Consider the following 13,507-nt stretch of genomic DNA (forward strand, 5'->3'; position numbering starts at 1 on the left):
AGCACCATCTGGCCGGTGGAGCTGTATGAGAGAGGCCTCATTGAAGCACCTGGGCTAAATGGCCAACCTATTTGATGGGGTAATATGGGATTTTGATGCTATTTAAGCTATTCAAGAGTGCAGGTCCTGCTCTGCCTCTCCTCCCTGTAGGATTCCCCAAGAAATCCTATAAATGCAATTGTAGCCAATTAGAAATACAAGTGCTATTTTATTGTTAGCTGGAATAATGTCTAACAATGTACAGCATAGGGCTCTGTGAAGGCTGGTTTGGAGCCCATCACTTTGGCTTATAGTCAGTTTAGGGTCTTTTACTCCCCTACTTCCCACAGCCAAAATTCTGGGGCTGATGTCTCCAAATGTGTCTGTGAAGAGCAAGAGATCGAGCAACTTCTGAGCCCAGGTAGCTGGCAAGCCATATGGAAGCGGGGAGAGAGAAAGAAAGAGGCAGAGATATAGAGAAAGAATCCTTCGTTCTGCTTACTATAAAGAGGCAGGAAAAATAAAGTACAAGAGAGTGTCATGTATGTATATTGACTTTTTGTTGTTGTTAATTCTCACCAGAGGGTATTTTTTCCATTGATTGGAGAGAGTAGAAGGGAGGAGAGAGACACAGAGAGAGAAACATAGATGTGAAAATGACACATAGATTGGTTGCCTCCTGCATGCGCCCTGACGGGGCCTGAGGAATGAGCCTGCAACCAAGTACCTATGTACCTTTCAGTCCTTGGGCCAACATTCTAATCGCTGAGCAAACCAGCTAGCACTATATATGGACTTTTTACCATGCAGTAATCCAGCCTATTAGTAACTGTGGCCCAATTAATATCTAATACTCTAACCAATCAGATCAATTACCATGTTCCCTTGAGGGGAGGAAGGAAGAAATAAACAGAAGCAGACTTAATGTCAGGAGAGAGGTTGAAGGTCAGGCCAGACCTAAACAATTGACACCAAATTATAAAGCAAAAGTGAGGCCCCCCACACACAAGGGATGACTCGCTTGCTGACATACACCCTTGGTTTTGTTTAATTCTGCCCCCAGCTGTACCTCCTCTCCTTTTACTGCCATTCAAGAAGGCATAGCCAAATCCAAGACAGAGTAACTTCATCCTAGGGTAGATCTTGAATGTGTTCTAGCTGATTAAAAGTAAGATTTGCAAACTTAGGCACTTTAATAACTGCTGGTAACAAATGACATCTCACAATTGGCTGTGGTCTGCCAATGGGTTGAAACCTGTGGGCAGGTCCCGGGGGAGCAACCCCAACCTGCTCCAGGAGCTGGGTGAGCAGCAGTTTAAAGGAGGCTGGTCCTCTGCTGCTTTCCCTCCAGCCCTTTCCCTCCTCTCTTCTTCTCAAAGAGCCCTAGACTCCAGAGCCCAGGGGCTGGGTGGTGGGCAGGGCAGAGGGAGGCTCTAGTAGAGAAGTGAGGAAGCTAAGGTCCTGTAGTTCCCGGAAGGGACTTGATTATCCATGGGGAGCGGGGAGGGTTTCTGTTCTTATAACTGTAGACAACTAAGACATGTACTCTGGGGCAAATTATTTTTACATAGGGAATTATTCTGGAAGCTTTATCTGAGTCAGTTTAATAACAAAAAAAAACCTTACATTTTTATACTCTTCAAAGTGCTTTAATATATATTATCTTATCACCCCTCCCTCCTTTTTTCTGCCCATTCCTCCCTCCCTCTCTCCTCCCTTCTTCCTTTCATTCATTCAAAACCAATTTTGTGCCTTTCCAAATATTTGGGGGACACCTCTTCTATTTTGTGGATTATCCATTTAATCCCTCTGTTTCTGTCTTCTTGTCAACTTTTGAACATTTTCCTGTTAACCTTTGCATTGGGAGGAAGAGGTGGACAGTGAGATCCACCCAGAAATAAGGTTAGAGATTTCCACCATATTCCGGTTTCCCATGTTCTCCTCAACCCTTCTCCTCTTTGGAGAATAAGATGATAATATAAGAGGTAAGTATATTTCGTGACCTCTAGGAAACAGGAGAAGAGAAGGAATATAGAAGAGGGAAGATACAATAAACCAATATAGATGTTGTTAAGAAATTTATTTGCAATTCTTATTTTTTTGTTTTTGTTTTTGCTTTTTTAAATAACATTATTCCTCAGATAAAAATGCAATCTTACAGGAATATACATAGCGTCTCACACAGAGATCATCACCCTGAAGCTCTTCTGGAAAGGTCTCCCCTTGTAGATTCCCTGGCCTTTCTCAAGGGCGAGAGGGCGCAGCAGGCGAGGCCTTTGACAACGGGATTATTTGATGATTACAAACTGTACAACAATATTTACAATAGTAAGACTGCAAATCCGTGGAGCCTGGAGGGGAAGGAGTGGGGTGTGCAGGTGTGTGGGGATGATGACAGGCATTGGGGTGACCATGGAGGCACTGTCCATCTTTCTACATCTCTCTGAGAACAAGCATGACACAGCTTGGTTTGGGGGTATGAAGGTCGGCCTGAGCAAGAGGATGGAAGATGTGAGGAGAAGAAGGATGGATGGGCGGGCTGGACTTGGAGCCTCTTACATGAAGGGAAGTCTTGCTTGGTACCTCTGGGGTTAAAATAAAATGGGAAAATTATGAGTGTAATAAGACATTCCAGTGCTTCACCAACCTGCCACCCTATTTCTTAATGAACGTGTGTGTTTTTCCACAGGTTGCTCTCAACCGCTCCCATCCCAGGCTGTGAATCCTGTGTATGCCTTTGTACCCACAGCCTACTTCTGTGCTAGACCCTGTTCCCCAGGCACGGGGAGACCAGCATAAGCTCTGGGTGGTGCATAGCCTGGGTGGGGAGTCAAGAGATGGAGTCCACGTGTGGGGAATGGACGTGGCTGATGTGTGATGTGTGGCGTGAGCAAGCAGAGAGGCGCCCACAGCGTTGAGTTGCCTTCTGAAGGAGCCCTTTGCACAGGATTGTTGGCTTACAGCCATCTACCCTTGGCTGTCAAGTTTTGTTTTCTCCTTTTAAGCCTCGGTATAGTTTCTCCATGTTGGGAGTCCTTAGGGGGAGGGGCTTGGGACAGGGCCCAGTGCCCATCCTCTACTTCTTCCTGTGACTCTACAGCAAGTGGCCTTCTCTTCTCTCCTCCGGCTGCAGGCTCAGGAGGGACTTCCCGGGGGGCCTTTGAAATGTGCAGCCCTCAGGCTCCTGTAGCAGCGCCACTGCCAAGGCTGATGGCTACTCATCCCTTTCCCTTATTCCCCTGCTTCTAAACTCGAGGGCTCTACAAACATCAGAGCAAGAGTTCTCAGGCCCAAACTGTGAACAGGAATTATTCTGTCCGTTTCTGTATTTCCTCACATAGAAATCACCTCTCTTACTACTTACCACTTTTCCCACCAAGGACTTTGTCTGATAATAGCATTTTCCGATTTATGAGGCATGCGAGTGACTTTTAGATGGTAGATGTGTAGCAAATGACTGATTCATGGTAGATTAAGTGTCATGCACCCTTTCTAGGAGCCTGATACAAATCACATGATTTAGATCCTGAAAACAAGGAGCATGGGCTGCCCCACAGGGGCGAGCACACCTGTGAAAAGGCCAGCATCCTTGGAGTGAAGGATATTTGACTCTGGTGGTGTGACACTTCAAGCTTTTGTTTAATTATACAGTCTTTGTCGTGTCTTCCTTAATTTAGTAGAGAACAATCTCAACTCTGCCTCTACTCTCAGTGGTGAACTAGTGTGATTAACTTAGCTTGGGAGAGTCTGTTGTGGTCTCCAGTTCCCTTCCAGAGAGAGAGTCCATGCTTTCCCGATCCACCAGAAAGCAGAGGTCTTTCCCCGCATCTGATGGGAGCTGAGCCCCTAAAATCCTGTGAGGATGAGGTCTTGATTCTAGGAGGAGCAACATTTTCCTAGTGTAGATGAATTAAGATGTTTATGTAATTCCTAGTCATGATAGGTTCAGATGGCACTATTTCCACCCTGTCCCCAATCTCTGGCCATGCAATGCTCAGCCTTCTGGGCAGAGACAAAATCATTTGTCTAGAGCTCAGCCCCGGCACCAGCATTTGTCCCTCAAGGATGTTGGTGTGTGAGTGCGAGTGTATGTGTGTGTGAGTATATTTGTGTGTGTATGTGTATTTGCGTATGTGTGTGCACGTGTTGTTCAAATGTCTTCCCGACAATGTGGAAACCTGGCAGATATCCGTTTACCTGTTGTATTGGTATCTGGCTCCACAAAGCAATGCTTCATTGCTTTGAAAAATAAATAAATAAATAAATAAACAAACAAATAAATAAAGTGAAAACCAGAAATGGCTTCACAAAAAACTATGTAAGAATTGCACATGGGACTCCTTTCATTCTCTGTCTCTCACTAGACTGGTGGGGAGAGGGGAGGGGACCTGAGGGGTTGGGGCAGGAGGCTGAAATAGAGAGAGCTGCTTAGGGAAGGGGACAGAGCCCCCAACAGTTGCAGGACACTTCCTTCCCTCGTCACATTCCCTTATGTCTCCTCAGCTGTATTGCTGGAGAAGCTGGGCGGTGGTGACTGAGAGCCTCACCCCCTGCCTCTGACTGGGGCTTGCTTCAGTGGCACGCTGGCTAACATGAGGGCGGGACATCCTCAGAGAGGGAAGACAGGGTGACAGGCACCCCACATCCAGCCAGATAACTTTGATTTGGTTGGGAAACAATGTGAGAAAAAAATTTTACTTTTATCTTCTTCCACAGTAGATCCTCGAGACATGGGCCTCTCCACTGGCCATTGTGAGTGGTTGATCTGGACACTTGTTTCCATAACATGGGAACAGACACACAAGAAGTCAAAACATGCCCTTTTGCCCCATTTCTCCTCCAGTTCTCTCTGTGCTTACACTCTCCCCGGACCAGAGCCATGTCTTCAAAATCAGAACTGGCCTGGCCTCTATCAGCAAGTGTTTGACTCCCCTGGCGCAGAAAGAGGTCCTTCTAAAACCAGGTTGCCCTTTCTTTTGGTCTCTTTGCTGAACTGCTTCTAACTCTTAGATGATGATATTTCAATTCTTCGGGCCCTGTAGGGATGGAGAGGCCGTCATCTTCCTTAGCAACAGGTCTGATTCTGGTGTGATGAGGCTAAAACGCGGACTGCCCGGGTTCCTTATGCCTAATTCAAGTTCTTGTTCTATTCCTTGGCCTTTAGGAGGGACGGGCCTCTGTAAAACAACCATCACCCTTTTGATGACTTCCAAACTCCTCCTCTTCAGGTGTTTGTTTCTCGTAAGTCATTGCTGTGGCAGAGAGGCACACATCTCCCTGGTTGCCAACTATGCCCAGTGCAGGCTAAGCAGAATTCCAAGGCGATGGCTGCGTGGAAGTGACAGGCAGCTGCACTCCAAACAAGCTCCTGAAACTTGAGAGCAGGGCCCGGAGGAGAATAAGACTGAGGAAGGAAGTCTTGCTCCTTTGTCCTTGGATTGCCCAGAGGGATGTCTATCAGACTAGAAGCTGAGGAAGGGACTGTAACTAATAGTTTCTGAAGCAAAGCAGAGAAAAATTCATGAATCAAGACAAAATCTAGGGGGAAAGTCTTCTCCTTTTACCTCCAGACCCAAAAGAATCTTCTAGGAACAGGCAGAAAAGAGACGCCTGGAAACCCCTCTGCTTAACGTAGCCATGCACATGAATAATAATCGGTAACAGACCAAGGTCTGGATATAAAAGAGGCTGGGCTAGTCGGAAGAAAATAAAAACAAAGTTCACCAAAACCCAGAACTTAAGCGGCACTTCTCCAAGTCCTTCTGGTCCTCACTCAGCACTTTTCTCCTGCCGCCCCAAGGTTTTCAGAAGATTCGACCACTTTGCTTTACAAGGTCATGGGGAAAGTTCTACATCACCCAGTATACGGTGGATGAGGGTCATTGCTTTCACAACTGATTTTACTAGTCTGTGATGATGACAGGCATCAAATGTCCTCCTGCACGAGTCCAGCATGAGGTCAGGTTCAGAAAGACCCTAGACTGGGCCCTGTCATCTGAAGCTCTTTTCCTTCACAGCAGCGCAGGGCAAGGTGCCCTGGTCACAGCTGACACTGACACTGTTCTTATGGGGGCAGGGAGGAAGGCTAGCTGGTCTTCTGGACAGAGTTGACTATAAAGGAGAAGGGAGCTTTTGGGTGTAAGTGGTGAAAAACAAGGGGGCCATACTTAGGCAGGGCCCTAGGAGTAGCTGGAACAAGCCAGCCTGTAGCCCATGCTGCTGGCCAATGAGATGTGGCAATGCAGATGAAAAGTCCAAAAGAAAAAAAAATAGAATGCAGCATGAAAAGGTTGTGTGTGTGTGTGTGTGTGTGTGTGTGTGTGTGTGTGTGTGGTAATTAAGATTCCAAATTTATCTAGGAATCAAGTGTACAGCAAGAACCAGATATCAATCCAAAAGGGCTCCCCTCTCTATCATAACTAACATCTTAGGGGCACAGTGGCAGGCATTTTGGGAAACCAGACAAAGGGTAACCCCTAAACCTAATGTCTAGAAGACGTTGATGGCACTGAGAAGGAGCCAAGAAAGTTTGGATGGGTTGGGCTTGGAGAAACAGGAAGAAACTCTTCTGGTTTTAGACTATAATTTAACCTGGGAGTTCCTGGCCCATTTCTCCACATGTTCATGAATCAGTTCATGAAAACAAAACTCATCTTCATTGCGGAATGGACTTTCCCAATTTAAACGTCTAGTTTGCTTATCTAAGTGCCAAGAAAGGCTGAGAGCACATGGACTGGAAGAGATCCAATGGGTAAAACCCAGATGAACGGTTGGGTCCTGTTTCCCCCAAGTCAGCCCCTTTTTGACCATCACTGCTGAAATCTATTCAAAGGGCAGCATCAGTAGGGTGATGCAAACTGGCATGAGAGAAGCTCCCACAAAACCTCTGGTTCCACCACCCCTGTGAACCCGATGCTGCGTCTCTTGTCCTGGTCCCCTCCACAGCTGCCACACACACCACGGGGGTCTGCAGAAAGGCCTGCCCCAGAGTGAAGAAAAGATGGAGAGATGAGCAAGACAGAGCTGACTTTTGGATGGACAAATATTTTTTCTAGCCCCTGCTGTCTGAGTTTGGTTAGAGCAGTCACCAGAGCCAGGATGTCCTTCCCCTCCTGCCAGCCCAACTCTCCTCCTATCCTCTTGGTCAGTGTATACTTTCCTGAAAAACCACTGAGCAAAATTTGTGCTGTGGGAGTGAAAAGTCAGCCACCTCTCCTCTCCTTCAGGGGACGCGGAGGCTAGCGCAGTGAGGACAGAGGCCGGTCAGAATGCCTCATGACTCCTCACAGTAAGGGCTGTTCCTAGAGAAATGCCCAAACAGAGAACTGGTGCAGAGTAGATGGAGTGACGATTGGAGTGAGATATGGCCTGGTCTCTCAAATGAGATGTAGTACAAATATGTCTGTCATATAGTTTTGGGAAAATTGAGGGAAACAGAAGCAAACACAAGATATGCAAAACAGTAATGTCCAAACCTGTTGGTGGGTAGCAGAATAATGATTTACACTGGTGAAACCCTTGCTCATTGTACAAATTAAAAAAAAAAAGCCTCCCTTCCCCCAACCACATATAGAAAAGCACTTAAGAGTTCAAAGGTAAAGCTTGTCACACTCCAAATACAAAATGATTTACTTACATGCAGCAAAATATACAAGAGGTGAATTCAAAAACAAACTTAATTCATTATATTCGCTTGGCACAATTGCAATTCAATTTTAAAAAAATAATTGTAAAATACTGAAACTGACCTGAATTCAAGTATAACGGTTTCTTCAACAGAAACATTATCAATGCAATAAAACATTACACGGAATATATAGAAGCAAAACACCTTCTTGAGTTTTTCCTTAAATTTCTGTGTTTTTTTAAAATACAGTTTTAATGCCAACAAGACTCACAATTGTATTTTTAAAATGAATATTATTGCATTGTTTTTGCATATCTTGTGGGACAGAAAATGCAAAGTTACTGATTCCTGTTTCAGAAGCAGAGACAGTGATTTGTTTTTGCTCTCAAATGGCCCTGGATTCAGATCCCCCCCAGTTAACCCAGAAATGGGGCGTTGCACACTCACTGGGCGCAGGGCTCCTGCGTGGGCGCATGTACACACGGCTGACACACACAAACAGACAACCCACTACATGCGGATCATACTCAGAGACTCTTGAACATGCTTCCTCTCTTCCGGCCACCCATACACCCAGCGTGCAAAAGAACCCCTCAGGCACCCATCTGTGCAAGACCCTGTGAAGTGCATTGCTGATGACCTTTAAATTATAAAACCAATCGAAAACCATGTTTACTACCTACGGAAACCATACCAATTACTGGGCACACACAACGTCTGGTAAACTCTCCCACGTGGCTGCAATGACCCTCTGTAGGAAAAGGAAACCACACCCGTTTAATAAAACCATCAAACCGAACCCGATTTACATTTGCAAGAGTGAAAACAGTAAGGTGGTGGCTACTGAACTTCGTAAACACTCCTCTTCCTCCCCTCCTCCTGGGAAAATAAAATAAAAAACCCCAAACAACAACATGAAAACTGCAACATGCTGTCAAGAGAAATGTCAAACCACAGGACAGAGGAGCGCTCAACAGAACCCAGCTACTCCTCGCTTTGTCCAGTGCTGGCTGCCCCTTCCTGCGGGCAGTGCCGCTCCCCTCGCCGCAGGCTGGCCGGCTGCCGGGCTGGGCTGCTGGGCTGGCGCTGGTGGCCAGTGAGGGGAAGGTGATCCTGACGTAGGCGGGTGGCAGGCGGCTGGGGGTGGGGGTGGGGCAGCTGCCTCTTGGACAAGCGCCCTCCCTCCTGGCTCCCAGCTCCAGGCCTCCTGCTGCTTGCTCTTCCCTCTCTGGTGGGGGTGGGGGGTGGGAGTCATGCCTGCCTCCTTCTGCAGATCTACAGGGCCCTGGCTCTATGGGGACAGTGAGGCTCGTACACAATATGTGCAAAATGATTTTTGTACAAGCAAAGTTGAAAGACACCCGTTTGACAAAGGTCCTTTTCGGTGGGGGCTGAGGGTCTCTTTTGTGCCCAAGGTGAAGGCTGGTTCCTGGCACAGGGCGTGCAAAACCACAGGAGAGCAGGCGGCCTTCTCTCGTTCCCTCCCTGACCCTTCCACTTCCTCCTCCTTCTCCTCCTCACCACTCTACCTCCTTGGATACAAACTGGGGTTGCTGCTTTTCCTCCCCCAAAAAGCTGACTCTCCATACCACCCAACTCTGTGTCTTGTACCAACGAAATGAATGAAGACGCTGTTCCGTTAACTCCAGGTCACGAGAACAGTGAGGCACTTCTGAAACGAACCCTTTAGGAACATTGAGACAAATAAAAAACCCAGCATCTCCCAGCCCAGCTCCTACAGGCTGCTGACGTAGGCTCTGCTGTCCTGCAGCTCCTCCTCGCTCCTCTGAAGCTCCGGGTTGGGCCCACAGGGCCCGGGCTCCTCGCCCCCTGCTCTGTCCTGCCCCTGGTCCCTGCAGTTAACAAAAGGTAATAGGGTGCCGTTGGGGCTCTGCTGGGTGCCCCCACTGAGGATGTTGTCTGCAGCGTTCTCCATCTCCTCGATGGTCATGTCGCAGGCGTCAGCCAGCTCCTGGGTTGTGACCTCGATAAACTTGGGATCTTGGGCAAACTGCCCCAGTCCTTCCGAAATCAAGACCTGAAGGGGGGAGGGCCATGAGGAAAAACCGAAGAGGAACATTATTCCTGCAGCTCAACTCTTCTGTTTAGTGTTAAAGCAAAGGACTTCTGACTGGAAACTTCAGGAGTGTGTGCGTGTGCGTCTGTGTGCGCGTGAGTGCCTGAGTGTGTCGTGGGGTGCTCAGAGGAAAGGAGTGAGATTCAGGATGTACAGGCTGGAGGAGAGACCTTTGGACTGGGGTACTCAAAAACTGTTACAAATACATGAAAACTTGGCTCACCGAGGAGCTGCAGGGGGCAGTCTCACAGCAGAGGGTTCTACCCTCGGCCCTTGTCTTTTCTACTACCTGGCATCCCATATTACTCTTTCCGAGAAACCTTCATTCTCCTTTGGTGAAACCGTTTTGCCCACTGCCCATTGCCTGTCTGTGGGTGCGGATCCTGAGTATGACGTGTGCAAACACCGCGCTTGCCCCTGCCTCCTCTTCTGCCTCTGCTGGGAAGGGCCAGCGGGCAAAGCCAAAGCTCCTCCCTCCTTCCTAGAGGCTGCTTCAGTGACTGGTTTGGGGAAATCAACCAGTGGTTGAGTGGGCAGGGGAAGCAGTGGAGGGAAGCACGGCACACTTTTCTCCAAGTTCTGTTAGTCCTGCTCCCCCCATTACTCTTTATCTTGCGTAATTTTTCTCCATCACCCCACCTCTTCCCAGCACGCTTATGTGTCTTTCCTCACCAGCATGTGAGCTCATCAGAGCAGAAACCCTATTCCTTAGAGGTGGCCCCCCACCTAGAACACAGCCTACACATGGCAGGTGCTCAGTGGAGATGTGTGGACTGAATAAGAGGCAACAAAGCCACTTAAAGCACAGGGTTTTGAGTTAGAAGGCACTTGGGAAGTCATCTGAGTTAGTTCCCCACCTCCTCACACCCCACTGTCCTGATGACTGGACAGGCATCGTCTCTGCTTGCACATGTCAAGTGATGGGGGCTCCCTATTTTACAGGAAAGCCCTCGTTTTGGAAAGATCGCCTGTGTTAGCTACAGTCTGCCTGTCAGGGTGATCCAGGTGCTCCAGTCCTGCATTTAAGACCTCTTGTCCAGGACACAGAAGCCTTACAGGATTGAGATGCATGTCAGGGCTTCTTTATTTTAGTCCTCACCCGAGGATATGTTTTTATTTTTAGAGTGAGTGGAAGGGAGGGAGAGAGAGAAAAACATTGATATGAGAGAGAAACATCAATTGATTGCCTCCCATATGCACCCTGACTGGGGAGTGAATCCACAACCCTTTGGTATATGGGACGACGCGCCAACCGGCCAGCGCGGCATAGCACGGCTTCTTTGGTCACCTCCTCTCTAGGTTTACTTTCCTAATCGCTCAACCAGTTCTCACACAAAGTGGTTTCTAGGGACCTTGCCAACCCAGTCACCCTCCTTTGGGACTGTTCCAGTTTGCCAGAGGTGCCCTGAGATATGGTGCCAGGATTGCAATTGGTGCTCTGACCAGGGCTGAGCATGGTGGACCCAAAGGTGCTCTTGCTCTAGACTAGAGTCTCTCAACTCTGGCTGGGAATTAGAATCATCAAAGAGTTTTTAAAAATACCCATTTAATTGGTCATAGGTTTCCACCGCCCCCCCCCCTCCAGGTTATTCTAATGAGCAACCAGGCTCGGGAGTCAGACATGATTCTGTGTGCACACAGGCAGCCCACGCTCACAGCTGGGGCCGTCTGGCACGCCCGGTGCGTGGGGAAGCCCCGCAGCTTTCTCCGGCTTCCCTGCCTGTGGTAGGGATGTGCCGCTCAGTTTCTCTCTCCCTCTGCGTCAGCCCAGCCCCAACAGAAGTCCAGAATTCCCTGCCTGCCACGCCGTCCTGCTGCCGGCTCTGACACTGAGGGCCTTTCAGGCCAGGAGGCTGACATCCAGTCCACTTGGGAGCGGGCCAGGGACCCCTTTCTCCATGTTCCATGCAAAGTGCCCTGCTGCCTCGGGCCTTTCCTCCCCCACGTGCAGTGCTTGGGGTCACTTACTGCTTCCACCAGACTGCTGGCACTGCCGTGGAACTGCCTGCCCCAGGCCCCGGCCTGGCTGGGCACAGTAAGGGACACCGGCCGGGCTCTCCGTGTGGCGCTGCTGCCCGCCTCGCAGGGTGTGGGCTCCCCTGACCAGGAGCCGCAGTGGACGGATGGGAAACTGCTGTTGAGTTTCTCGGTGGACTCGGTTCCTTCCAGCCGAAGGGTGGGGATGGGCTGCGGGGGCCAGCCTCGGCTGCTGGGCGTGGCCGGGGGGGTGGCACACGGACGGGGGAACGTGGTGGGAGAATGGCTTCTCTGGAGGAGGGGGCTCAGGCCTGCCACTGCCAATGCCTGTGGACACACAAGGAGCACGGGTTACCGGAATGGTCAGGCCACAGGCAGGCCTCTCAGCAGCTACTGCTTGCAGCTGGTCCCAGCTGCCTGGAGCTCATACACCACCATTTCACCCATCTGAATCCTACCTCATCAAGACCCAGTGTAAACTTAAACCATCCTAAAACGCATTTTCTGATGATCTCAGTCTGAAGTAACCCTGCCTCCTCTAAATTCCAAAAGACTGGCAGGATCACCTGCCCATCAGCTCTGGCCCCGCCCCATGAGCTGTGAATTCTCCCCCTTTGGCTTCCTTGTCAGTTGACTAGAGAGGATGTGCCTGTGTCACCTGTACAACCATACGCAGTGCCCACTGGCTCCCTGCCCTTTGGGCTGATGTGAGGTCCAAGTGAAGGAGGGTCTGCGAGAAAGCACACTGTGCATCCAAAGAGCTGGACAAAAACTGTTTCAGTTTTTACAATTAATCTGGCCAGTAATGATGTCTTGCCAATCTCTAGCTCACCTTGTTTTTGAGCTATTGTTCAAATCTCACACTGTATTGTGATTGAACTATTTACACAGCTGTGTCCTCTGCCCCCATGGTGCTTGACTGTCCTGAGGGTGGGTCATGGTCCCCAGGTGAGCTGCTGCAACGCCTGCTCTGATGTGCTGCATCCACGGGGCAGTGGCAGCGTGGGGGAGAGCCCAGCCTGAGAGGCAGAGAGAAGGGGGCACTGCCATGAGGGTGGGAGGTAGTAAATGAAGAGGAGTTTCTTGCCTTCCAGAATGATCGAGCAGATGAGTGAAATAAACTTCCAGAAACCCTTGAAACTATCACATACGGTGTCTCCCCTCTCCCCACCCCAGCCTGCCAGCCGCCCCTGGCCACTGCTCTTGATGGTCCCCAGCCTGGGTCCTGGGGCCCTGGAGATAGTATTCATACAGGCAATGCCACACAAGCTAAGCAAAACAGTGCATTTCTTTAAGATGAAGTAGTGTCAACTTAGCCCAGTCACATTGGCCATCTTATCTATACAATAAAAGCCTAAGCGACCATTATGGTGGAATGACCAGAATGACCCATTGCTATGATGTGCACTGACCACCAGGTGGCAGATGCTCAATTCAGGAGCTGCCCCCTGGTGGTCAGTGCACTTCCAAAGTCTTGGGGACTTTGTCTAGCCTACTGTGGGGTGGCCAGTGGCCTGTCCCAGAAGCTGGGATCATGGCCGGCAAGCGCAGCGGAGGTGGCGGGAGCCTCTCTCGCCTCCATGGCAGCACTAAGGAGCAGGGAGCCGAGTGGTAAGGAGCAGCGAGTAGGTGGGTGGTAAGGAGTGAGGGGTCCCAGACTGCGAGAGGATGCAGGCACGGCTGAGGGACCTCCCCCCGCACCAGTGCACTAATTTCGTGCACCGGGCCTCTAGTGCAGATCATAAACTTTAATTGGTAGTTGAATGCCTTTGTAAAAAAAAAAAAAAAAGGAAAACATAGGCCTGTGGTAGGGAGTGCATAATTAAAGAGGTAAAAAGTTTAGGAAA

The 13,507-nt window shown here is 49.4% G+C and overlaps 1 protein-coding gene across 5 annotated transcripts in view; it reads right to left on the reverse strand.

Annotated features, from left to right (window-relative positions):
• Window positions 1-2,047: 2,047 nt before the first annotated feature.
• The window catches only part of CACNA1C (calcium voltage-gated channel subunit alpha1 C), a gene marked incomplete at both ends in the record, with an annotated part of 717,827 nt that continues 706,367 nt past the window's right edge, over window positions 2,048-13,507 (reverse strand). For 4 of the 5 annotated variants that reach the window (XM_080661205.1, XM_080661203.1, XM_080661204.1 and 1 more), the window contains 2 exons: window positions 2,048-9,644; window positions 11,652-11,987. In XM_080661205.1, coding sequence (XP_080517331.1) covers window positions 9,342-9,644; window positions 11,652-11,987 — 639 coding nt within the window. The remainder of the gene's footprint in view (window positions 9,645-11,651; window positions 11,988-13,507) is intronic. The other variant, XM_080661206.1, reaches the window with a different exon arrangement.

The sequence above is a fragment of the Plecotus auritus genome, assembly GCF_963455305.1.
Source record: "Plecotus auritus genome assembly, chromosome: 3".
Taxonomy (NCBI): Eukaryota; Metazoa; Chordata; class Mammalia; order Chiroptera; family Vespertilionidae; genus Plecotus; species Plecotus auritus.